This window comes from Phoxinus phoxinus, assembly GCF_949152265.1.
Source record: "Phoxinus phoxinus genome assembly, chromosome: 8".
NCBI lineage: Eukaryota > Metazoa > Chordata > Actinopteri > Cypriniformes > Leuciscidae > Phoxinus > Phoxinus phoxinus.
In genome coordinates this window covers 4,424,069-4,451,348 of record NC_136883.1, presented here as the reverse complement: position 1 = coordinate 4,451,348, position 27,280 = coordinate 4,424,069, and the positions used below count along the sequence as shown (strand labels likewise).

General features: G+C 38.2%; 1 protein-coding gene across 5 annotated transcripts in view; it reads right to left on the bottom strand.

The window, feature by feature from the left end:
• The window catches only part of sphkap (SPHK1 interactor, AKAP domain containing), a 144,062-nt gene that overhangs the window by 38,462 nt on the left and 78,320 nt on the right, over positions 1 to 27,280 (bottom strand). For 3 of the 5 annotated variants that reach the window (XM_079620140.1, XM_079620142.1, XM_079620144.1), the window contains exons 3-4: positions 8,969 to 9,071; positions 4,771 to 4,881 (exon numbers count right to left, since the gene is read on the bottom strand). In XM_079620140.1, the coding sequence (XP_079476266.1) occupies positions 4,771 to 4,881; positions 8,969 to 9,071 (214 nt within the window). Of the gene's footprint in view, positions 1 to 4,770; positions 4,882 to 8,968; positions 9,072 to 20,025; positions 20,279 to 27,280 lie in introns of those variants that run through there. The other 2 variants (XM_079620141.1, XM_079620143.1) reach the window with 2 other exon arrangements.

Sequence of the window (27,280 nt, the reverse complement as noted above, 5' to 3'; positions counted from 1 at the left end):
TCACAGTGACACACACACTCCGGTTCTTGATCACAGTGACACACACACTCCGGATCTTGATCACAGTGACACACACACTCTGGATCTTGATCACAGTGACACACACACTCTGGATCTTGATCACAGTGACACACACACTCTGGTTCTTGATCATACAGTGACACACACACTCCGGTTCTTGATCATACAGTGACACACACACGCCGGTTCTTGATCACAGTGACACGCACGCACGCATGCACGCACGCACGCACGCACACACACACACACACACACACACACACACACACACACACACACACACGGTATGCAATTAGCATTCTGTCCCTATCCTTTACAATAAACTGTCTGCTAAATGACATCTAATAATCTAAATTCGAATGAATACCTGAATAACTGTTTAAATGGAGGCAATATTCCTCGTCTGCGCTCGTCCAGCAGAGATCAATGCACAAGAGTTAATCGCTGTATGCCAATGGAACCCAGTATGAAGGTGAGAGAAAAATAATAAATGATAAAAGATGGTCTAGTGATTTTTCATCAAAAACAAAACAATCAGATTGGGAGGATAGAGACAAGAGCTGGAAATATATATTGAGTGTGTTTACATTTAGGATTTTAACCGTAATGAGCTGACAATGTGTAAGGTCATGTTAACACCGTTAATAACACGGATTATTACATGAGTGGTTTAAGCAAAACCCACCAACACTACATTTTGACCTGTTACCCTGATTTCCCTTCACATGAAATCACTAATTCAATGTATTTTTTTTTACATACACAATTGTTCAAAAGTTTGGGGTTGGCAAGACTTTTTAATGTTTCTGAATGAAGTCTTTAAGAGGCTGCATTTATTTGATCAAAAATATGGTAGAAACCTGTCCTGTCCCTTTTGAGCAATTTACTTTTTTTTTTTTTTTAACTCTACACACAATTCCCAAAACTGCACACACACAATGCAAAATGCCTCACATCTCCTTCAAAATTTAACACATTTAAAATGCCATAAACACACGTCAGAATGAAGCATTTGCATCAAATGGCAAACACTTCTTTCATAATAGTACATTTTTGGATATATCATGTAAACACTGTTGTTCTAAATCTAAAGCTCTTTGGTCTTTCATACTGAGGCTTATATCTACACTTCAATACAATGTTCTACAGTGAAAGTAATCTGCTGAGAGGGGAACACTGTAAACACAAATGCAATGTAGAAACAGAAAATATTTATCAGGCCAAACATTACTGTTGTATACAGTAGCATACAACAAAACCATAAACACATGTAAACCAAAAGTATATTTTTTAGAATACAGTAAAGAACACAATTGTGTGTGTGGGGTCTCTGTCCTTTATTGACATCCATTGTTCAAAACAGGTAATCTGACCTTTGACCTATTTATAGGCCTATACTACAGTAAAGCAGTGATTGGTTAGTGATCAGTAAAGCAATTAGTGTTTGCACATGTGAGGAGTGTGTGTGTGTGTGTGTGTGTGTGTGTGTGTGTGACCTGGTGAATAAGTGCAGCATTTTGATTGGTTGTGTGTTTAGAAAAGGAAAGCAAGTCACTTCCTGTTAGAATTGTGTGTAGTGTTTTGAAAGAAGTGTTTTATGCAATTGAAAACGGAGTCAAAGGCTGAGAAATAGCTCGTGGTTTCGGAGATTTGGTGTGTAGTTTTGCACTTTGAGTGAGGGGTTTCAAAAATCGTGTGACATGAAAAGATTTTGTGTGTAAGCAGTTGGAAAAAACTGTAATGCATTACCGTTTTCTTGCTTTTATGATCAGCTTTTTAGTCAGAGTTAGTTAAAGTTTGTAGTTTTTGCGTCTCTAGAGAAAGTAGAACTCCTGTCCGCATTCAGTTCACACGGACCGACCGTCACACACACACAGAGTAACACATTTTTATGCAGTCCACAAAAGCACACTTCACTATTTCAAAGATCTCACAGCAGGGTTCAACTAAGCCTGCAAGGTTTGTGAAATGAAATGTTTATTAGATATTCAAAGATTTGAGCAATTAAAAGCAAGCACTATAATGCTTTATCGTATACCATTTACTTTCTTTGTTTAACAGTTCAATCAACAACACATAAGACAGAACTGTTAAACGGAGACTGATGAGTTTGGCGTTCTCAGAATTGTCAAAATAAAAGTCCCGCTTCTGACACATCGGCCAAACACAAAAAAATAATATTTAAAAATTGCCAAATATCAGCCGATATGTCAGCCATGGCGATATATCGGTAAACCGTTACTTTAAATATTACCAGGTCTTTCCCTTTACAAAAAAAAACAAAAAACAAAACATAAATATAACACCATTTCAACATTTATTTATCCAGTTCTATGCAAAGCATGCTGGAAAACCCACTGTCCAATTTACAAATGATATGGGTCATGAACTAGCTTTTTTAATTTTTTATATTGTTGTCTGAGGTCAACTTATGATGTTTTCGTTTGGTTTTTACATTCAAAAACATCAAAATGAATAAGTAATAGGCTATTTTCTACCCTGGTTTTGAGCTAGCTCCTGAAACGCTCAGTTTTTAAGGGCGTGCCGCATTGAAGACTTAACGTTATCAGAAGTAAACGCCCACTGCTATGATTGGATAACAGTTTTGCATATTATAATGAGTTTCATGTAATGCGCGGATCGGTGGGCGGGGCCAAACAGGCGGTGTTGAAGTAGGCGTCGATCTTCTTCTGCGGAGGCGGGGTTTGATACCCTGTGACGTCACAGATCCCCACTTTGAAAAACCTGTCGTCCGCTGGGCCTGCTGTCAAAGCTTTTATTGGACTAACAAGTTTTCAGTTCTGAAACTTACAGGATATTAGTAGGATGACCTCCTATATGTCAAAAAATTTATTTCTCAGTTCATCACCCACAATAATAATTTTTTTTTAGTTTAAATCACACACACTATTAAGTTAATGTAATGATCAACACTATTATGTCAACTACCAAAATAATATTTGCAACATAAAATAATAATTATAATTATTTGAAATGCAACCATGCACTTAAGTTGGGGTAATAATCCCCTGAATTACTTTTACAGTGTGTCTTTCTCACTCTCTCTCTCTACTTCACCGTAGCCTTGGCACTCGGCGCTGGCATTAGGATCTCGGCGCCAGCTGGTGTGTGTGGGTTTTGATTCCCTGTGTGGAGCTTTTGTGTTAAAGGAACATCATGTGTGACATCAGTGCGGTAAAAGCCCAGCCCTGATGAAACCTGTTCTGACTGCACCTGAGCCCGGGGGTGGAGAAGTCACAGTCTGACCGGCCCAGCGCACTCACACGGAACATGTTAAGAGATTTTCTGCCATCACAAATTACGGCCTGTTATTTCCTGGCTACAGAACCAGCGGACATCAGACACACTTTGCACAATTAAAAACATAGTTGTATTGATTTTTATTTCAAGGTGCACCAGTAGCTTTTCTGTTTGTTCCACTGTAAAAAAAACATGCACGACAAATGTTAAAAAAATTAGCTTGAACTATTTTGGGTAGGAGGTCCAGTTGGGTGCACTGAACAAGAATACTCTAAACATGTTGCTAACAAAAGTTGTTTAATTGCACTTATACTCCAATATTTTTCCAAATTGAGTCATCTGAACACATCATTTTACGTTGAACAATGTTTTGCAAGTTCCCAGCATGCATTGGAGCTTGAAATAATGATTTGGTGACTATTATAAAAAAAAAATTACAGGCTTAATTTATGCTGCCGTTGTCACTGTTAGTTAGACGTCAGATTTCATATATTTTTTACTGAATTAACATTTTGAGATTTGTGCATCTCATTGAAACTTTGGGATTTAATATATTTTGCCATGTCATTAAAATGGGCTTTGAAAATCAAACATGATGGAAGACTGAGGTTTGTAGCTCCTTGCATTGCTAAATACTAAACCATCTGAAGTTGCCTTAACAATTTACATAATATTTTAAGTTTTCCGTTGTTAGTTGAGTTAACTTACCAAGCTGACTGTAATATGTTGCCTTATTTTATTTAAGTTAGGTCAACTTTCTAAAGTACCGATATGAGAGTGATCTTCGCTTATCAACAATGCGGTTTTGTTCAGTAGCTTTGTTTAAATGCAATAACACACACGTTCTAACCAATCAAAACTGAGCATTCAGATATGACATTTTTTATAGGAGTCTCCTGCATTTCCCAACTATTCATAATTTTTAATTGTTGAATTCTAGTAAAATGCTTCAGTTCACAAAATTAAGCAAAGACCTACATCACTGAACAATCCTGCCATACATTTCCCATAAAATTAGCATTTCGCATATAATCAGACAGGTAGTGTTTCATCACAAAGGTGCAAAAATGCTAGCGTGATCGTGGCATAATTGTATGCATAGCAAGATGGTTGCAAAGCCGTCATTTACACGAGACAAGAAACTTGTCATTAAAGTAAAGTGAGGTATATAATCTGTCATTAGACTCTAATTATCTAGTCCTGCAGTTTGTGCAGCTGTCATCCGCGTGCAGCTAAATGTATTCTCTCAGTTCAGAGAATTACGGCATTTATTATTCAGCCACAGCCAACATCATCCCGCATTATCACCCCAATCAAGACCACATTTATCAGAGGGGGCTGAACACAATATAAATGCCACCGCACTTCCACGCGGTCACATGTGCACACGCACGCACGCACGCACGCACACACACACACACACACACACACACACGTGCCGATGGTTTCAGCTCTTCTGAGAGTGTGTGATATGTGAGAGAGACTCACTGTCGGGCAGCCGCCATCATGCTGGTCCTCCAGGAATCCAATTCTGCAGAGCGCCTTATCGTTCTTCAGCCAGTACTCCGACGAATCCAGAACACTGTTACTGCACAAAACCTGACACAAACACACACTTTTATCAGACCACAACACTTCAAAACGTTCAATTGTGAACTTACAGCCAGGGTTTACATCCATTTTTACACACACCTTTTTGAAAATACCATGCATAAATGTTGTGAAGTTCACGTGTGATTGGATTTTACCAAGAGAGATCACTGATGTCATGATCACACACACTTCGTGTCGGCGGATCAGGTTTTGTCACCTCTGGCTTGCTTAGTCGGAGACACTTAATATTCAACAATATAATTGATCTGACAGCATTGACACCATTGTATGAGAACTGAACTGAGCTGGAGGATTTTATTTTTGCTGCAGAACTGCTTCAGATGAAATAAACTAATTGAATAATTGATGATCTTCACAAAGGAACTGGATCAACACTGAACTGACTTCTGGACAGCAGCCGAAATGGGTCATTTCCCTGTTATCTCTGTAAAGCTGCTTTGAAACTTTCTGTATTGTATAAAACGCTGTATAAATAAAGGTGACTTGACCTGGAAATGTCTTTTGCATGTAGATTTATGTTGAGGTTTTTCACATTTTTGGATTCTGTTTTCTTTTAAATTCATACCTAACCGGACAGTTCAAAACTATAGAGGACTAGAAGTGGCATTAAAAATTAAATTGTCAATCAATTAAATGAATTAAAACATATTAATAAAAAAAATGGGTCAAATTGACAAAGAAACATTTAAACGGGTTATTTTTTTTTTTAAGTTGACATGTAGTCGTAAGCATGTTTAAAATGTAAATTAAATGTAAAAATAAAACACTTTAATAACAAATTTTTACGTTGCAAAAAAAAAAAGAAGCATTGGTCAATTGATTTTCTTAATCCATTTGCCAACTGTGTTTCTTTATCTTTTTTTTTTACATGCTTTCGTTGATTCATTTGTCAATTGTGTTAAGAAATTCCATTGGACAGTTCACACACATCAAATTAACTGAATTTAAAGACATGCCTTCTTGATGAACGATGGGCACCAGCTAAGACAAATGGTTTATTTATCGTAATATATTTTACTACATTTTTAAACATGTTTTTAATATTATAATAAAGCAATACATTTGTTCAATTGAAAAAGTGGTTTACTTTTTGGGATTTTTAATTTGAGAAAGTGTTAACACCAGTATGAACTGATGGAGATATATATTTATTTTAAAGTAAGCAGCTAACCTAACCAGTTATTTTTATTGTTGGCGTTTTATTTCATTTTAACATCTGAATGTTAGTAAGAAGATGGAAAACAAAAACTTATAGATATCAATCTGCATATGCGATGGACATCGGTTATGCTCATCTTTAAAAAAAAAACACAAAAAACTTGATTTGGTTTACAGAATACGGAAGTCAAGATTAATACATAATCTCCATACAGAGCATATTACTTTAATATGAGCTGAATTGTTGCAATACACATAAGCACAAATTTAATATCTTTTCAGTTTCTCGGCCTTAAATAATTTTTCCTCAATCAAATATTCAACACACACAGCATCTCGTTCTCACCAATCCGGCCAACAGCAAGCAAGCACCCATTGACTTCACCATGTCTGTGGTGATTGGTCATTTATTTATTATAATTTACATATGAATATTTAATATGGCCTCATACTTCTGGCAATCATGCGGTCACTGGCGTGTAACATGCCAGCTTTACAGCCAAGTAACCACGTCAGTAATGGACTATTATGAATTATTAATGAAGTGTGTGGCATTTCAGTGAACTGTGCTGCTTAATACTGCGTAACGCCAATGTGCAGGTCATGTGTTGCAGGTCAACTTATGCTTATTTCATTAAAGCACAAACCGTAATAATGTTTGATACAGAATGTAAATGCACACTGAAAATGTTTGCTGTTACATATATAAATGTAGACCTCTAATTGAATTGCCACTATGGTGCGTTAAACAAACACAAACCCTCTGTTAGTTTGTAACCTTCAGTTTGAGTCATTATCAGTGTGGCTAAGTAAGCATTGATTAATCATGTGTGTATTTAAGGAGTAAACACATATCCCTGTGTGTGTGTGTGTGTGTGTGTGTGTGTGTGTGTGTGTGTGTGTGTGTTTACTTTGTTTCATTTGAGTTTGTGGGTGTTTGTATCTGTGTTTTTATGTGTGAGCACATGTGTGTGTTCTCTCTGCCCTTGCTGTGTGTGCCATCTGTACCGACTGTTTTCCTGGCAGAGATGACCATATGACAGGGTCGCTGGGACAGTTGCGTCACGGTTCAACTACTGACAGAGCTAATATGCCGCTACATGAAAGATAACCGTCGGCAGATGGGCAATCATTAGCACACACGGGATAAGTGCGCAAGAGATTAATGTGTATTTATTTCATTTAGAAATGGAGAAGTTATTCAATCTGCTGGCCAAATTAAACGACCTCTCACAGTAATCCTTCCTCGTAGTCACGCAGTCTGTTTCGTATGAAATGCATAGAAAGCTAAACACTCACAAAAGTGTGATAAAGCTGAATGTTTTCTTCTATTGATTTTTTCTTCAATACGTTGATTCAAGTAACAAGCGCAATCAAAGCCCAAAATAAGTCTTTACTGTGTCTGTGACCAAACAACTTTGCATAAATATTATTTCATTAAGTATATTTTATTATAACATTATTATTATGTATATGTATTAATAAAAATAATACCATAATGATAATAAAATAATTAATAATAATGAAGAACACTTACACTACAATAATAAAATCAAAATATGCATCTATCTATCTATCTATCTATCTATCTATCTATCTATCTATCTATCTATCTATCTATCTATCTATCTATCTATCTATCTATAAAAAATTTAAAGTAACACTAAGTAGGTTTTCAACCTTCATAATATATTTCCAAGACCCTTGTGATGGTACATCGACTTAAAATAAGTTAAATGACACGTCTGCCATAGCCTGACGTGGTCTGTATCGCTTTTACTGGCACTATGTAACTTCGGGTTTCGGGTCGGAACCCGTGCACAAAAAGAACTACAAAATTCGAGTGCTTTACGGCATACGTTACTTCCCCCACCACTTCCTCAAATTCGGACGCCTTTGTAAGCGTAAATCATGCATCATACTCTACCTTGTCTGTGGCCATTGTTGATTCCAAAGCCGGTGCTGGAGATCAACAGCGAGTGTGCGCGTGCGTGTGCGTGTGCGACAGTAGGCTGCGGTAGGCTAAATTATTTACGACAGTGCTAATGGACAATTCCGCTTGCAACCAGTAGGGCGACCGCAGAGGAAAAGATACTTGGTGTTACTTTAACTATTACAATCAATACTACACAGTGGATATTGGACACTTATGAGCTGTATCAGTCATAAATAATAATAATGTTCAATATCTCTATATGATACAAGACAATGATTAATAATAAAACAATTTTTTTTTAAAGCCACGTCAAACAGGGTGTCGAACCCTGAGCTCATCAATAATGACCAGTCCCACTTAATCTCATAACGGCTCCCATGAGGACTACAAAAATGATTAGTACAGTGTCACGCTATTGTAACTTCCCCTTCTCCTGATCCTGGATCTGCTCACACAGCGAACACTTTACTTTAGCACCAACCCACTAATAAAGCGCCTGGCTGACTGAGACAAAGTTAAAAGAGCTAGAAGACAAGGGAGATATTGGGCTAATCACGCTGCTTGTTCTGTCACACACACACTCTCTCTCTCTCTCTCTCTCTGTCCTTTCTCTCTCACACTGGCAGAACATCAGCTAATGTAACCTGACTCGTAGTGCAGCTGCCTACAGAGTAAAAAGTGCTGATGGCAAAAAGCCAAAGTCCCTGTTCCCCGGACAGGTGGAAGCGGTCAGCCAATCAGCACGGCTGCATGTTAATCACACTGTGATTGGAGCATGAGATTCTTACTGGTGTTCAAGAACAAGAGCTCACCTGGTGAGTATGGTGTGGTGCCGCCTTGGGCCAAAACCTACAGCGTGCCAACAGCTTTCGCATTGATGGAAGTGTTTGCGCTCATGTACTTGCATTAGTGTATGTTTCAGGTTTTAACACTGGCATGATGTTGTACACACACACACACACACACACACACACACACCTTCTTGCAGGCGGAGACAGAGGACCCAAGGGTGCTGTCAGATTTGACTTCCTGTGTGTCCGCGGACTCCGACCCCTCAAACATGGCAGATGATTGGAAATTACTGTGGAAAAAGAGAGAGACAACAACTGAATACACAATCACTTCAATAGAGTACAACAGTGTCCGTACACAACAGTGCAGGGGCGGAGCGGGGGGGGGGGGGGGGGTGGCTAATTGGGCTTAAGCCCCGAATGTTTTGTCAAAAGCCCCGAATCTTTTAGGTTTTTTAAAATAACTTCAACTTTGTTCCATTCCTTCTCAGTCTTTCTGACTGGAGCGTCAAAAAATGAAACAAAAGCTCTATTACCGTGCGTGGTGGTGGACGGTAATGCATCGCGCATCACTCAGCTTGTTTGCCAACTGCCAATAAAAACTAACGAAGAATATAAATCTTCTTCTTCGTCGTTGTCATCAGGGGCTGGCGGGCTATTGTATGTTTTCACCTGCGTAGTAGCGAGCATAACTGGCTGAAGTTAATATTAGGGACATAACAAAGTTTTTTTATATGGAACACTAACAGTAAACCTCACCGGCCAGAGAGAGATTCAGAAGCAGCATCGGACGAACCGCGGACAAGTGTATGCTGCGTTCACACCCGTTCACACCGAACGTGAATAGAGCGTCTGGCGCGAGTGATTTCAATCTTTAAGTCAATGTGAAGACGCGTTTACGCACGTCTGGAGGTCCTGCAGCGCGAATGACGTTTAGCACGGCCGCGAATTCACCTCATTCGCGCGTCCAGTTTTTTTTTTTTTTTTTTTACTGAGTAGGCCTAACTATCATCATTTTCCCAGATAGTGTATAGATTTTTAGCCATTCTATTATCTCAAACAGCCTGAAAAATAGTGCATTTAGCTGACGTAAATGGTAAAAAAATCTCCCCGGGGGAGTATGCCCCCGGACCCCCCTAGGTTTGGGCTAAGCCCCGAATGTTTAAATCGTCTGCCTCCGCCCCTGCAACAGTGTCTCGTGGCGTTGCATCTGGAAGAATTTTCCCCATTCATTTCTCCAATAGGGATTTAATAATATATATTAACAGCGTTATAAGCCTTGATTTGAGAATAAACTTTGATTTGAAGCAAAAAAGTATTTGAAAATCAGACAAACAGACAAAAGGTACAAGACAAGTTTTAGGGAGGGAAAGAACTACAATCCCATGAAGCATTGCAAATGACATGATTGAAAAAAACAAATGGAAAACCGATGGAGATATATAAAACCAATTGTTTAAAGTTGTGAATTTATAGAAACAATATATTTGGTTTATTGTAAAATATTTATAAATAAACAAATATTCAAGTATTTTGACAGCACCGACTCTAAGTGCTTCATGGAAGTGGGCGGAGCTTTAGAGATCTTTTGGCTCTCTGATTTGTGGAATTTTCTGTACTGCATCATGGGTAATGTAGTTTTTCACCAGGAATTAAGCTGTTAAATACAATTATTTAAAAAATAAGTTGACGGGTTGCTTCAACAAAAGCATATACGACCGGTTAACAACATGATAGCTCACAGTAGGTCTGTCTTTAAAGCTACACTGTGCAACTTTTTTAGTTTATTCTTAGCTAAAAACACTTAGTTATTTCAAAAATATATGTGCTCATTAATGTATATTTACTTCGTTCAAGTAATAAAGTATTCTCGTGAGTGTATAATATGCCATTCGAATGTCGGTCGCCATGTTGCCCCTCCATCTTGAAAGTACATAAGCCAAAGAGGGACATACCCGTTAATTCAAGCTTCGCCTTTTGCGTCTCCGCAATTCACTGGCACCGGCCCTGTTTTTATTTTTTCCTTTCCCTCTACCTCTCCCTCTCCCTCGCACCTCCATCACATCAACTGATCTCTGCTCACGGAGAAAATTATATAGCCTACAATGTAAACTTTGCCTTACTCTAGTGATGTCATACAATATACAGAGTAACGATAGCACTGATAAAAGTTATTTTACTAAGATTAGCTTGCATTCGTCTGGGAACCTGATAGCTGATGTTAGCAATGAAATGGTAAAAAAATAACGAAAACATAAAACTATTATTCATTTTACATAGATGTCATAACCTATATGTTAACTGACTAATTAAATTACTGCAAATTATAATAGTTTTCTAAAGTAACCTCATCACTTGAAGGAATACTCATGGACGAGGTCGAACTGGAAGCCATGTTAATCTTGGACTACATTGGCCACCGTAGGAGTTAAAACGAAATCGGAATTGAGAGGAACAGAAACTAATATTCACTAGATGGTCATACACCTTTTCACCGCTAGATGGGGGTAAAAATCACACAGTAGGTCTGTCTTTAAAGGTGCAGTGTGTACATTTTAGCGGCATCAAGTGGTGAGGTTGCGAATGGCAACCAACAGAAGTTACGGTGGCCGACAGGAAAAGAAGTCATCGTCTGAGACAGCAGAGAGTAGCCAGTTAAGCAATGAGGTTTCTTTACAAAGTTAAATTAAGAAATGTTTACTTAACTATCAGTAAAACGATATATAGAGAATATTATTGTTACTTGTTCATCATTGTGCCAGTGTTTTATTCGCTGACTTTATCTAGCTTCTTTGCACGAAGAACAACATAGTGACGAAACGCGTTTGTCCGTTTAGGGCTCCTGTAGAAACATGACGGCGCATTTCATTTTCAACACAGTGGTGTATTCATTTCATACACCACTGAAAACATAGTTATGTACATATATGATATTGCATTCATGTATACAGATCCTCCTAAATATTACACAATGCACCTTTAAAGGTTTATAAGTTATTGCTAAAAATCTATTTCTGTACGGAGAACCTGACTCTTGCACTAACCAACTGTCTTGCTTCTTACTGTAAAACATTAAGTCTGAAGAAGTGCTAGAATGGGTTAGCAACTTTTAGAAATTTGAAGTTTAGATGTCAGAATAAAATGAAGCTCCCTCTTATATGACATTTGTAGATAATGGCACAGTGAAGAGAGACTGCGAGAGTGGGAATGGAAAAGAAAATAACATGGACTATTTAATTAAATTTGTTCAGATTAATTGTCTCTGGGGGCACATTGAGTGAGGATGAAACAGTCAATCCTCTGAGGTGACAGAAGTGCAGCATTACCCAGATCATAGACTCCAGAACATTCTCCCTCAACACAGCCAAATTAGCCTCTTTTGCTTATATTATAAATAATATTATAAATATTCATACATATTCCCTGCAGAATGTTTGTGCTCAGAACAAAAAAAGCAACATAAAAGGATCAGTAATCGATCTGATCATTATGAAATAATCATCTCATGTGATCAAAGCCAAGTTGAAAAACACAAATGACATTTGGGAGCCACAGAATTTAAGCATACAGTTTTACTACATAAAGGTGTCTAATAGCTTTAGTGGGGATTGTGTTTTTCTGTGCAGTGTATATCAACATACACTTCCATAAGATTGTGTTTTGTGTTTCCCAGTCGAAATAAAATAATAGGGGGTGAAAATTACATAACAATAAATGACCCTTGTGCATCAATTTAAAAAAGAAACTATTAAGTTCTTAAAACTTGCGGTGATGTTTCAGATTGCAACCAATATGTCAAAAAACTGTCATAAAACTTTGAAGCTTAAGTTAACCAGAGACTTAAGTCTCGTTTTAAAGACCCTTTGGCTGTAAAAGTACAAAACAAAAGTTAAAAAAGTAAAACAAAAAGTTATACGGTTTAAGCTTATGAAAATGATTTATTAACATTATTTTATATGAAATATATATTTAATAAAACATATTGAACTTGCATAAATCTAAACAAGTTGTGTTCCAAATTTGAGGTTAATATCTCAAAATATTAGCTTTCAGTGAGATTTTGTTTAGGCACAGTAATACATTTTCCCCATTAGATCCCAGCAAAGCTTCACTGGTGCACACAGTGGTTGGATTTGTGATTTGCAGTAGTTTATCTCTCTCAAATATTACAATAATTATCAATTATTAAATAACAATTTAACATTTTTATAAAATGTATTACACACATAACCACACTCTGACATCCATATGAACACACCCACACAATCAATTATAGCTGCATCATTTATCCAATTGCTCTATAATATGCATAAGCAGAAAAAAGCAATAAAGTGAGTATTTCCTTAATAGGCCGAGAAAATGGCACCATCTGGTAAAAACATTTTTTTTTTTAACAATAAAAAAGTAACTTTTTATTTTGGCCGTACCAACAGACTGAAATCCTGTTAACAAAGATTGCATCATTTTGTAGTTAAAGTTCCAGTCCGTAACTTTTTTGGGTTAAAAAATATTTGTATTATATTCAAATATATTCAAAATATTTTTTTGTGCAAGTACATATCTCTGCTTGCCGTAGCTCGATTCAAAGCGGTAAGCTTGTAATAATGGTTTTAATTCCAGTGGTAGTGGTGGATTTCCACAGGAAATTTGAGCATGTGTTTGCGTCATTACGTCACATCTGTACACATAAAGAAGGAGTCTCGGCTAAATGTGTGTGAGGATGTTGGAGATTTATAGCCTTTTCTCACTTGATATAATTTAACTTATCAATTTGATGACGGATCCAGAAAGGTTCAAACGACAATCACCAGTGACAACTGGAGATTCATCCGATGTAAAATGCAAAAGACTTCGGAGATGCTACAGAAAAAAAGAGACTGCAACCGGCCCATGCGAAAACAAGGATGAAGAGCATTAAATGTAGTCACGCAATGCTGATGTTGTTAACGTATCAATTTGAGAACTATTTTGTGTCATAATAGATATATTAAAGGAAATGGGGGTGAATTTATAAAATTCCAATAAAAATACACACTTGTGCCAAAAACAAACAAACTGAAAAATACAAAAATGTCTATAAGGTCGCACAAGGGTTGAATGACGAACTGTTGTCAATGGCCCGGTTTCACAGACAGGGCTTACTTAATTAGGACATTTAGCTTTTATAAATATGCATTAGAATTTTTTTTTTACTTTTATGCATCTTGAGAAAAAACAATGGCACTGACTTAATGTAAGATATATCAGAGCAAGCTCAAACATGCATTTTAAGGTTAAGGCTTGTCTGTGAAACTGGGGAAAAATGAACTAATTGTGAAATGTATTGAAATGTAAGAGTCAAAACGTGAGCTATTCTTTATTTTCTATAATAAAATCTGTAAACACTAAATTTAGTGCCTTCTGAAATAGACCGTAAAACATATTGGTGATGTTCAAAAGGACTTTTTACTAAATCAATTTCCTCAATGATAGTCGACTAATCAGCCTTGAGGAAGTCCTGTATAAGTGAGCCGGGTTCAGGGAGCGTTCAGACATACTCTTGCGTTCAAAAACATCTAGACAGAGAGCAGACGAGAAGTGTTTTTCAATGTCTGGACTGCATTTAACTTCACATGGCGTGAACACTCGTGGCATGATGTTCAAAAGAACAGCTTGAGATGTGACGTACAGTATGTGACATGACGTCTTTCGCATTTCAGAGAGGGTTATATACCGTGAAAACTGTCTAACAGCTCAAACACAACATGCTGTGAGCACGCTAAACATGTCAAAATAAGAAAATAATTAGTACCGGTAACTAGGATACCATTGTGACTGATCACTTGTGTGTGTTTTTTGTTCCTTTTTATTTCATGCCCTTGTTTTCCACCCATGAGAAAAGACTCGTTCGACCGGGCTTTCGTCAAGGTCATAAAGGTTAGTTAACAAACGACATAAGCTCTCCATTCAGGAAGGCAAACACTCGAGCATCTGAAGGCTTTACTGCTTTGTTCTGAGGTTCTGTCTTGGGGTGTCAGCCTATATTCACCTATGAATATCTTTTGGCCTGAATCAAGGATTACTCGTGAGGGATCTATTAGCAATAAACACTTAAAATAGCTGCAACCACAAGCAATTGTCAGGACGCAATGTGTGGTTCGGGTAATGGGTTTGAAAGCTCAGTACTTCAAATCTCTTCCATCAACACTTCGGGCTGCCAAGGCTGCCATGTTAATGATAAAACAGTTATTTTTTAGTTATATTCAGTTAATTTTGAGCTCAGTTATCTCGTCACTATGGTCAATAATTGTTTGCTTCTGGCTATGTGACTAACAGTGTGTGCGACAAGCAATTTGTCTGTCCACACCAGACACACACAGACAAAATAAATCACAAATCACAGCCAATCAGGGGTGCGTTTCCCGAACAACGACATAAATAACTCGCTGCTACACTACCATAGTACGACGCACCATTGAAGAAATCAACTAGCTAATCACGACTGTTCCCCGAAACCGTATTGTCGCAAATTGGTCGTTCAACCACGTTGGTTAATGACGTCACGCAGGTGGTGGAGTAATAACTACTTTAAAGGATTGGTAAAATGCCATTTTCACAAGATGTAAAATAAATCTCTGATGTCCCCAGAGTGTGTGTGTGAAGTTTTAGCACAAAATACCCCACAGATATTTTATGTTAAAGTTGTCACTTTTTGAGGGTTTGCAAAATTGCCTGGCCCTTTAAATGCAAATGAGCTGCTGCAGAGGGCGGGGTTTCAAGAGCTCGTGTGTGTTAGCAGCTGCGATTACCTCACGCACACACACTAATGACAGAAACTGTTCTGCCTTTAATGTTAAAACGGAGTCAGACAAAGATGGAGAGACTCAAGAAGAAGTGACAACATGTAGAAGCAACAGGACGTCTCTGAAAGGTTAGTTGATGAATTTATGTTGCTGATGTGGAGTTAACTATCTTCAATTAGCATATTCTGTCATGATAATCTATAAATCGCTCGTATAGGAACTGTTGTGAGATGCACACAGAGTGACTTTCTATTGCATGTGAAAAGATGGATGCTAAAGTTTGAGCTGACCCACAAATGTGCTCAACTACAACAACTCTTCCTCTTCTCAACATGGACTGTGTTCCCGGGGGCGGGGCTTATGTAAATCTTAGGGTTGGTGATGTCACTAACCCCGGAGGAATGTCATGTAGTTCCTACCAGCCGTTTGTTGTAGTCCTTTTCTTTAAAAGCAAATATCTCCCTTTGCTTTGAACTTTGAGCGTTGTAACATTGCAGATGTTGTTTATGCTCAAACAGCAACATTACACACTAACTAAAGTTAGAAAAGTCAAATCATACTCAACCACCCCTTTAAATTAATCTGTTTGAAATCGAATTAACGCTAGATGTTTTGCTATAAATTACAGACATGGCACTTGAGGACTATTTCTCATTTTTCTCAGTTATTTTGCTTTCCAGATTCCAGATTCACTCATAGGCTCGTTCTTATACGTACTAGTGCACGTTCGCACATGCGCACTCTTCAAAAACGACGCTTTAAATCTCTTGACAAAATAAAAGACTTAATTACATTTGTATGTATTCTAAATAAAATGTAAGGATTGTACTGAATGTTAGCTTGGTTATTTGGCTTAAGATAAGGATTTATTAAGTCCACATGTCATGCAAACAAGAAACTCTGCTTCTAACCGCAGGTCGAGAGCTGTCGTTCAGACCACACAACTTTGCGATGCTGTTTGCGAATGTTCGTTGGAACGATGGTTTCGGGAAACACAGACTCGTTGAACTGCTGATAACGATAAACTTGCGACCATAGTTAACGATGCTTTTGGGAAACACACCCCTGAAGTACAGTAGACCTCTCTACTAGTGTACTGCTGTCTCTCACTCATATGTATAAGTATGTACAAGTATGTACTTGTACAAGATAAATATTTGAGTAAACATTACTCAAAATCTGAACACAGTGATCGACACAATCTTTGTCATGGACTAATTGTTTGTTCACAAAGCAGTTACATTTTGAACAGGTCTGAGGTAAATGTATTATCCATTGTCGCTTTCATTATGGTGTCACCCAAAATTATATTCAAACTCATTAATTAAACAATTTTAGTAAGTTACAAAACATACAAGTACCTAAGCTAATCGTTGAGCTGTCAGTCATGATGTACCCGAAATATAAATCCCTGTCGCTTGTCGTGTATCACAGACAGTTGGGACAAAAACTCTGTTTAGCAGGGAAGAGATAGGACCTTGCATCGCATTTGGTTAGGACGCTGTGTAAAGCACAAGAGTCATCTACAATTTTTGCCATTGCTGATTTCCCCCCCATCACTTTATGAAATATCCTGCAGCAGGAATATATCTAACGCAAATGAAGCATGACAAGAGTTATATTCATATAGTGACTTCGCCTAGTGAAGTTCTGCATCATGGGTCGGCTTGAGTTCTGTAGCCAGTTGGTCACAGTTCATTTAGCCTAATGGTAAGTCTGCATTTTCTCATTTATGGGCTGTTGTTTTTTAATGTAAACACATGCTAGATGGATGTCATCGACATTTGCATTCACGTCTCACGTCTTTTGCAGAATCTTGCGCATGCATGAAAACGTGCTGCTTAAGTTAAAATAAGATGAGCATCTCGAGACCTTGCCATTCTACTGCCCTGCGTCACTTTCTGTGTGAACCGGCCCTTAGTGTGTTAAGTTTGCCTCACTATTAATGTGTTGAATTAAACAGACATTATGTGTTTGAGTGCACATATTTGTAATTGTGTAAATATGAAGAAACGGTCCTCTCGAGTGGCATCCTCGTAGCTCAACCAGAAGTCACGATTTTAGCTATTTACTGTAAAACCTTTACTAATGTTCTTGTGACATTTGCAAGACAGCACACTCGTGTGTGTAGCTCGTGTCAGATTGAACTCTCTTTCTCCTTGCAATGCAATGGATTATGACACAAAACCATAAATGCCATTTGACAGCCATCAGATGCACTTCTCTTGTGATTGCTTTGCAGCTCAATGAAAACAGAAGTTAAAAATCATCAACTTATCCCTGGAGGACATGAGCGCAGCTGCCTGATGTGTTTGGATGTGACGTGGGCCTGAGCACACTGAATCTCCAGACTTTATGGAAATCATGTCAATGGTTATGTGAAGGGTTGTTATTGTTTATCAACAAAAAAATGGAAACCGTTTATAGCCTGAGGACAGTAATGGTGCGGAAACACGATTAAAGCCTCACACGTGCACTTTGCACATGATGACCTGTCAAAAGCGCATTCAATTTTCTCAGTCTGTCAATCAAAGATTCAGCAAGTGATGCAAATGTTGTTTTAAGCCACGTTTACGCCACCAGTGAACTGAACTGAATTTTCAATGAGAGTTGCCCAGCTAACTTTGGTTGTAATCTCTAACGTTATGAACAAGCGTTCTACCAGTAACATGAATAACATGTTTGTTCAAAGTTAACTTTTACTTGTTTCAGAAAGTTCAGAGAACGTTCAAAAATTAACATTCAATGTTTGCAAAATGATCAAATTAAATAGTTTCTTTGACGTTCATATAACCAAGAAAAATCATTTTAAAACATTCAAATAATTGGACTTTTTAAACGTGCAGAGAACATTCAGAAGTAATGTTTTTAACTTAATGAGAATGTTAATAAAACGTTTTTAGAATATATTTTCGTTAGCTGGGTATGGCTTCCAGTGGCATGACAAACAGTGACCTTTTGCAACGGGATGTGGGCACATGACAAGGCTTTATGCAAATGCAGAGTGACATGACACACACTTCCAGATCTCACCTGGCAAAGCGAGTTTACATAGGCAGTTTGCTTTTTTTTTTTTTTTTTTTTTTACACCATATCGAATCAAAACTGGGAAAAACATGTTCAGGCTATAACTAAAATATCAGTGCAACTGCAAGTAGTCACTCATTTGCTAACTTCGGCTATAAAACAAGATCTTGATAAGCATCTGCAAAATGAACAATAAATAAATGTAATTCCCCACATTTCTGTAACCATGCGCCCTCTGTCCAAAACCCAAGACTTAAAAGATATGCCAAGAAGGAACCTGAACATCTAAAATGATTACCAGGCAGTAAACCTTTCTGATTGGCTAATAATACACAAGGGCAGGCTGCTCACCTGACCCCTTTTCTGTTTACAAATCTGTTTATTTAATGCAGTTTTCGGTCATTGTACTACTGTAACAGTTTAAATCTAAAAACAAAAATCTAATCGAAGATACCATTCCAGAAAAGCTATATATTACAGACAAGTTGTTAATTACTATTTCCGAGATGTGTTTGGCGCATTTGCGCTCTCCGCGCGCGCGTGACAGAACGCGCAGCGTGACTGTAGTTTATTTCTCTCTGACAGACTGCTGTTCTCTCAAACAGGAACGTTTCATCTTTAATTTAATGTGGTTAATGAACTAAGATTGTAATGGCATTTCGCATTACATTAATTTCGCTGTCGTGGTTTTAAACTGATCCTGCTGACCGTTTAGGTCAGAGATTGAGGTGAAAGGAGAACAGCGATCTCACTTATCACAATGAATGATGGACAACCCAGATATCCCTCACAGAAGTCTCAGCTGGTAATCCTTGTAGTTCATCATATTTTTGGGAAAGCGGTGGGTCTGCTAGAGGGAAGAATAATAAAAATGACCGAGTTTCCCCACAGCCAGCGCGCGCGAACAGATGCGCAATAAATGCTGCGCGACGTCAGGAGCCACAGAGATAAATAGGTTGTTTTATAAAGACACATTATCTTGAGCTATTTTCTGTGCTTAATCATTCAGACACACGAGCATGAATTCTGGGCTATACAATGCCTTTGACGTTTATTCTGGAGGAGTACTGAGAATAAAGCAAACTGAGAGTACTGAGCAAACAGCTATAGCTAAATAAGCAGAATGGCGCTCAAACAAACTCGAATCTTTAAGTAAACAATCGAATGTATTTTAAAAATTCACATCACATATTGGAGCTGGTACACTTTTTCCACGTCTTGTAGGCTACATGCCCCATGCACAATTCTTGATTACTAATTTAAGTATTTTGTGTCGTTTAAGTACAAGTGAATCTGGTTTAACACACAAAAAATGTCAGACTATGTTGCTAAGAAGCATATTAAAGGAGATAATCGGACACTTATTTATGTCATGTTAAGACCGTGTGTCGTGCTCCACGATTTAAGATGAAAATGTAAAAATGCGCACACTTACCCCAATGTTTTCAGAAGGCACTGAGCTTCTGCCACTCATCCAACAAAAAAAAAACGAGCACTAAGTAGCTTTATGTTCCTATATCCTGAGTGCCAAGAAGCCAAAGCACTGTAGCGCGTGCCGGTCCCCCTGTCCCGAGCGCGAGCACATCACAATCTGAATGTGTCAGTGCAGCGGAGGAATTTCCAGCGCTCGCGCAGCGCTCTGCTGTTAGTTAATATAGTGGCGCGCGGGAGCTGCGCACACACTGGACGCCAGTGAATGCCAGAGAGGCTATGGACCGGGCAGGCATAATCAAAACTCTACGTCACTGCGGGTTCATTTGATAAACAGAAAGCTGTAACGCGTCTCACAACGCGTCGGTGCTCATAATAAGACCAACTGTAAAGGGAAAATGAGGACATATAGGCATAATCTGAAACGATAGTTCACGAAATGCAGATACACTGAATATGGGACATATGCAGACTGATATCAGCAAATAGAAGAGATAGATAGATAGATAGATAGATAGATAGATAGATAGATAGATAGATAGATAGATAGATAGATAGATAGATAGATAGATAGATAGATTTTTTTTATGTAGATCCACATATGTAGATGCCCAAATCTTGCATTGTAATTGGTCAACATTTATTTTGTTTTTCACTATTTTAATCACATTTCCTCTCCACTAATTACAAAAAAACTAAAGACAAATATGATATGTCACTAAATTAATATGAGGTCATAAAAGCTACATGTACAATAACACAGAATAATCTGAAAAGTTTTGTTTCGAATCACTTTACATGAATTGTAATGTCACACTGCAGGACAGTGATGTAACTGCTTGAATTTTCATGTCTTCAAAAACAGATTTATACATTTTATTTATAAAACCATACTTTGTGTTATATTACTGTCTCTTTGTATTAGCTTTCAGAAAATTGAGGGGAAATTGGCTAAGGGAGGGACTTTCTTTCTCTATCCTGATCATCATCGTAGTCAAGCTCTAAATATAAGTCTTATCTATGGCTTATATATTTTGCTATTGGATTAAATGGGAACACAAAAATGATATTTTATGTCATTTTGTTCACCATAGTTTCACTGATCTAGAGAACCGTGCAAATTGAAGTTCAAAAGCGGTGCAGCTCATCTCTAAAGAAGTGTTGTTTTTTCACACCCTATAATATACATTTCATTGATTTATCAGGGAGAAAGTGAGAGAAAAGAGAAACTGCTGTCTGCATCTTTTAGTGCATTAGATGTCAAGACTAACAAAACCCAGCAGTGATTCTCAGTTTCCATTACTTCTTCAGTACAATAATATAATTCAACCCCAATAACCATCAGCACCCACACGTTTCTAAAGCACTTTTTCACACACTATGCAAAATATCCCCAGTCAACACTAAGACATTAATAAAAGTTGCCTGAAAATGTGTCTCTGGGGACGTGCTTTTATGCCATTATTTGTTAGTTTTATTGTGTAATATAAATGATACAGAAGACATCACACGCAGCAGATGTTTAATCACAGCCGCTCCTGACCTATTCTGAACACACGTTTCATTTACTACTTCTTTATGACTGATAAGAGTGTTATTGTCCAAACACTGATACGCGTCCGTCGTCTCCCTCATCCGTCTCTCCAGACAGAGGTCGGCTGTATAACGTGCATCATTCAGAACTGCCCGTGTCGTGCCGGGCTCGTGATGATGACTGACAGCTGTCACTGTGACTTTGATGACAGCAGAGAGTCGGCCTGTGGGTTACAACATGGATATGCAATCTTGCTCATCCTGTTTATGTCCTTTATCAATTTCTCTTTCTCATTATAGAGGTTTCAGTCCTCTATAGGGATGCACTGATATGATGCTCGATTTTTTTTTGGTATTGGTCAGACGAAAATTCGATACTCTGTGTTATTGTTGTTACTGAGCTCAGAAAAAAAAAAACTTAAATGTTTTTGTGCACTATATTCCAGGTCTTAGACATTCAATAGCGTTGCTTTCCTTCACTGCAGCAGGAACGTCACGTCAGTTTGTCGTCTGCAATGTGATAATGAGCTGATGAGTTGAATCAGGAGTGTTTGATTAGGGAGACAAAGAAAACGTGCAGTGTTGGGGGTCCTTCAGGAGAGGATTGGGAAACACTGGGACTATGTATTTCTTCTGTCGTATCTATCATGTCTGATGTCCTATTAAAAAAAACTGACAATCCAAAAAACAACAACAGCCTCTCTCTCTCTCTCTCTCTATACTTTTGGCAACGGCTATATAGCCCTAAATCTGTAACAATGTTTAGGTAAGTGGCATTTTACGTCCACATAACTGTCCGGACCAGCAGAACATTGCCCAGAGAAACTCCCGTTACCCGATTGTCGTCCCACAGTGATCCTGGTGCATCACTTCTCCAGGTAAACGACACACACGGCTTATCACTTTATGTAAAAGGAAATGAGACTGATCGGACCATGTGACTTTCTTCCCCTGCTTCAAGGTCCAGTTCTGATGATCACGTGCTCATTGATTGTGCTTTCAACAGTGGACGGGTCATTCTGATTGGTCTGCGGCTACACAGATAATATGCAGCAGAGTGTGATGTGCTGTGTGTGTTGTGACACATTCCTCATAACCATCATTACATTTTTGTATGACTTGTGCCACAGTTGACCTTCTGTTGGCTCAGACCAGACGGGATAGCCTTCGGTTCCTCGTGCATCGATGAGCTTTTGGAGCCCAACACCCTGTCGCTGGTTTGTGGTTTGTCCCTCCTCAGACACTGTTGGTAAATTCCAACGCTATCTCACGACCAATTCATACGAATTTGTACGAGTGATTAAAAGGTGGCTAATTCGTACGACCTCACTCGTACGATTTGTCTAAACCCACGTGATAGGTTTAGGGGCGGGGTCAGGGGTAGGTCATTCGTATGAATTCATAGGAATTTGGCAACTCGTAAAATATGTACAATTTAGCACAAATCTTACAAATTCATACGAATTGCCGTGAGATCGGGTTGTAGATTCTCATCACTGCTGACCGGGAGCAACACACAAGTCTTGCCCTTTCAGAGATACTCTGACCCAGTCACCTTGCCATAACAATCTGGGCCTTGTCAAAGTCGCTCAGATCTTTATTCCTGCATTTTCTTTTATTTAATGAAGCATTGTGTTGTCGGGTTGGCCCTGCTATTGACAGATACACAAGGCTGTAGTATCAGTCTCTGTATCGGCCATGAAAAAGTGGTCGAGGTATCCCTACGAAGGAGGAAGTCTAGAGATTTGCTGTGATGATGGAGTGAGGAGCAAAATAACACAGACGGCAGAAGAATACTAAACAGCTTCGGCTTGAAAACCTCAGAAATGCAGTCAAGTCAGAGATGAGGAGCACTTGAGCTTTCCCCCAAAACTAGAGACACGACTCCCTGCGAGGAAGCCTGCTTTGATAAAATAATAAAAGTGAAAATGAGAGCACTATGGAAATCAGCCGAGAGTATCCACTGTACACACAGACAGATGAAAGCAGCGCGCGTGGGGGAAGCGATGAAGGAGGCGGACATGAGGAAGAGGAGACGTGACACAGACAGAGATATTTATGGGATACGGGAGGCATGACCCGCAGGCCCTGGGGCTCTTGGGAAAGGGCAGGCCGCATGACGAGACTCAGATGCGTTTCCGAGCGCTCTTTCATGACGAGTGCGTACGCCAGGGGCCGCATTAGAGTTATGCAAATCACATGCAAATTTCATGTGTCACTTTAATGATATGCTAATACCCGGTGTTATCTAAATGCCGTAAAGACAGGAGTCTGTCATCTAATTGGGAGGGATGGAGTAAGAGTCAGGGCAAGGTGTTTTTACAGATGCATGAGATGCTATCGTGTGTGTGTGTGTGTGTGTGTGTGTGTGTGTGTGTGTGTGTGTGTGTGTGTGTGTGTGTGGATTACGATACAGCTGTGCTGGAGAACGAAATTAAATTGACAATCATTTCCACCTAATCCCACAGTCAGATAAGCAGGCCTTTTATCTCATCATCAAAGACACAGAGTGGCCTTTGTCAAGAGTACACACTCAACCGGGTAAACTCTCCTGTGCAGCGTGATTGGAGGAGGCGCACCGGGTTCGACCCACGTGGGTGTAATTAGTGTTAATGGGATAGTTGATCAGTATAATTACTGAGGCTGCTGTTACTCTAATCGTGGGGATTTATACGGGTGTCCGTGTCCTCTGCACATCAGCTACCTCTCATATTTCAGATGTTGCGACCTGCATCGCTGATTATGATAATCGCACGCCGCGACCAGACGCAGGCTTTTCCACGCGAGTGCATTTGTGGAGATTGCACTGTTAAAGTTTTAAATAAAACTACGATTATTTGAAATGTTTTATAAAAAATACTAGTGTAAAAATGATTTTCAAAGCTGTAAATGAAATAAAGATTGTTTAAAATCTTTTTTTTGAAGATGTTTTACAATAAAATACTAAACTGTAAAAATTATTTTTCAAAGTTGTACATGAAATAAAGATTACTGTAGTATGTTTTACAAGACAAGTATACACTTTAAAATATTTTTTGAAGTTGTGAATAAAACAGATTATTGGGTTGTTATACAAGAAAACACTGTAAACAATTTTTTTTAAGTTGTACATGAAATAAAGATTACTGTAGTATGTTTTACAATAAAAAATTTACACTTTAAAATATATTTTTTTTATAATAACTTAAATTATCGGGTTATGCTACATAAGAAAATACTACACTGTAAAAATCATTTTAAAGTTGTAAATAAAACAATAATTATAGGAGAATGTTTACTAGAAAATAATACACTGTTGTAAATAAAACAGGTATACGCTTAAAGTATGCCTTACAAGAAAATACTATACTGTAAAAATTATTTGTAAATCATAAATTAATGAAAGATTATTTGTAAATCAAAGATTATTGGATTAGGATTTACTAGAAAATAAAGTTGTAAATAAAAACGTTTTACATTTTACAAAAGAATACTATTTAAGTCTTTCTATTTTAAATGATTAAATTTAATTAATTGTGTTACTTGCTGTTTCTTTAATTATTTGTGAAATTAAAAAGCCATTTATGAAGAGAAGGAAATCACACAGATAACCTTGTGTATGCGTTTATGCGTTTATGCGTTTATGAGTTTCCGGTGGTGGAAAGATTGTGTTTCCAGACCAGAGAGCATCACCATTCAGACCAGTAGTCTACAGTCTAGTGTGCCAAGACCTTCTGTCTCTCTGAGCATCAGTCGCCCATCACGTCTGTCTGGCGAGTCTATATGTCATCTGACTGATCTTTATTCACTGTCCATTTTATCTATGATTATGATCTCCTCTCCACCTATTCCTAACAGTCATTTCCACTTGACATTTCTCTCACAATTCCCAACATCCTCCACTGTCTCTATCTCGATGTCTCTCAGTTCTAATGAAGGCCCATTTTCTTAAATATCACACACAATTTTAAATTTCATGTTTCCTCAAACCCTTCCTGGACCACAAAAGGAGATATTAAACAGAATGTTCATGCTGATAATAAGTGAAATTGACGGTTAAGTAAGTAACCCATACTCTTTTGTCTTCTGCATTTAACCCATCTAAGTTAGTGCACACACATTATGGAGCAGTGAGTAGAACACACACACACACACACACACACACACACACACACACACACACACACACACACACACACACACACACACACACACACATTATGGAGCAGTGAGTAGAACACACACACACACACACACACACACACACACACACACACGCACACACACACACACACACACACACACACACACACACACACACACACACACACACACACACACACACACACACACACACACACACACACAGACACACACACACACACACCTTGTTAGATGCTTTGTTCAAGGGCACCTCAGTCATTTCCTGCCAGTATTGAGAATCGAACCCACAACCCGTTACCAGTCGAACTCTAATCAATAGGCCGCATGACTGCCCCCAAAATAAGAAGCAAATGACACTGTATGTCCATACAGAGCAAATACAATCTCCACATACATCTCAGAATGTGTCTCAGATTATTTTACTTAATTCTACCACAAGATGGACAGACAGACAGACAGACAGACAGACAGACAGACAGACAGACAGACAGACAGACAGACAGACAGACAGACAGATAGACAGATAGATAGATAGATAGATAGATAGATAGATAGATAGATAGATAGATAGATAGATAGATAGATAGATAGATAGATAGATAGATAGATAGATAGATAGATAGATAGATAGATAAATAGATGTGACATGTCTATATGGTTAATAGCAACATAAGGGTGAGGATGCAATGACAATTTTTTTAGGTGAACTGTCCCTTTAAATCTGCACAGGCTGAAAATGAACATATGAAATTATTTCTCTAAGAAGGATTTCCTTTTCAGACCATTGCATTCATGAAACAGAACCTCATTATTGTTAAGAAACAAACACCTTTTGTGTCCTTTATATATTTGTGCTATTTATACAGTATATCTCAATTCCTCCATGTTTGTGTACACATTTGTTTGTTAGCATGTGTGTTTTGCGTGTGTGTGTGCAGTCATCCAAACCAGAGGGATTACTCAGATTTGTAATTAGTCCAACGGATGCTTCAGACAACTTAATTATGCTCCTTAATTAACATGCAGACCAAATGGAATACCAGGTGTTTGGTCTCCACAATTCAATTAATGCCAGTCGACCTGCATGGCAGGGCAATACATGCAACAATTATGGATCAGGATTAGAACTGAGACATAGCTGAGTGACATATCAGAGGACATTATCATATACAAAAGAGGCATAATTTACTGCTAATAATGGCACACAGAAGGCCACGATCATTCCTGGAATATGGAAGCTGTTCTAATGATCTGTGGAAATGGGACTGAAATGCACATCATTAGGACGAGACTAAAAACAAAGCCATGAGGCTGACACAACAGCGGGAACCACGTTCTGTGTTTTCAAATGAAATCGTAACATTCTCCTTTATTATACACACCGAATCTTGTGTTAATTTTATATTCTAATAAATCTGGTTCTCATTACTATCGCATCCAGCATCAAGACGAGAATATTCATGCTTTTGGGGGCCAACGATTCTCTATCCGTGTTTGTTTTTTTCATTTTTCACGTCTATAGTGAAATATACTGTACTTCCTCATCTGAATGCTTTACTAGCTGGCATGAAAACGGCGATGAG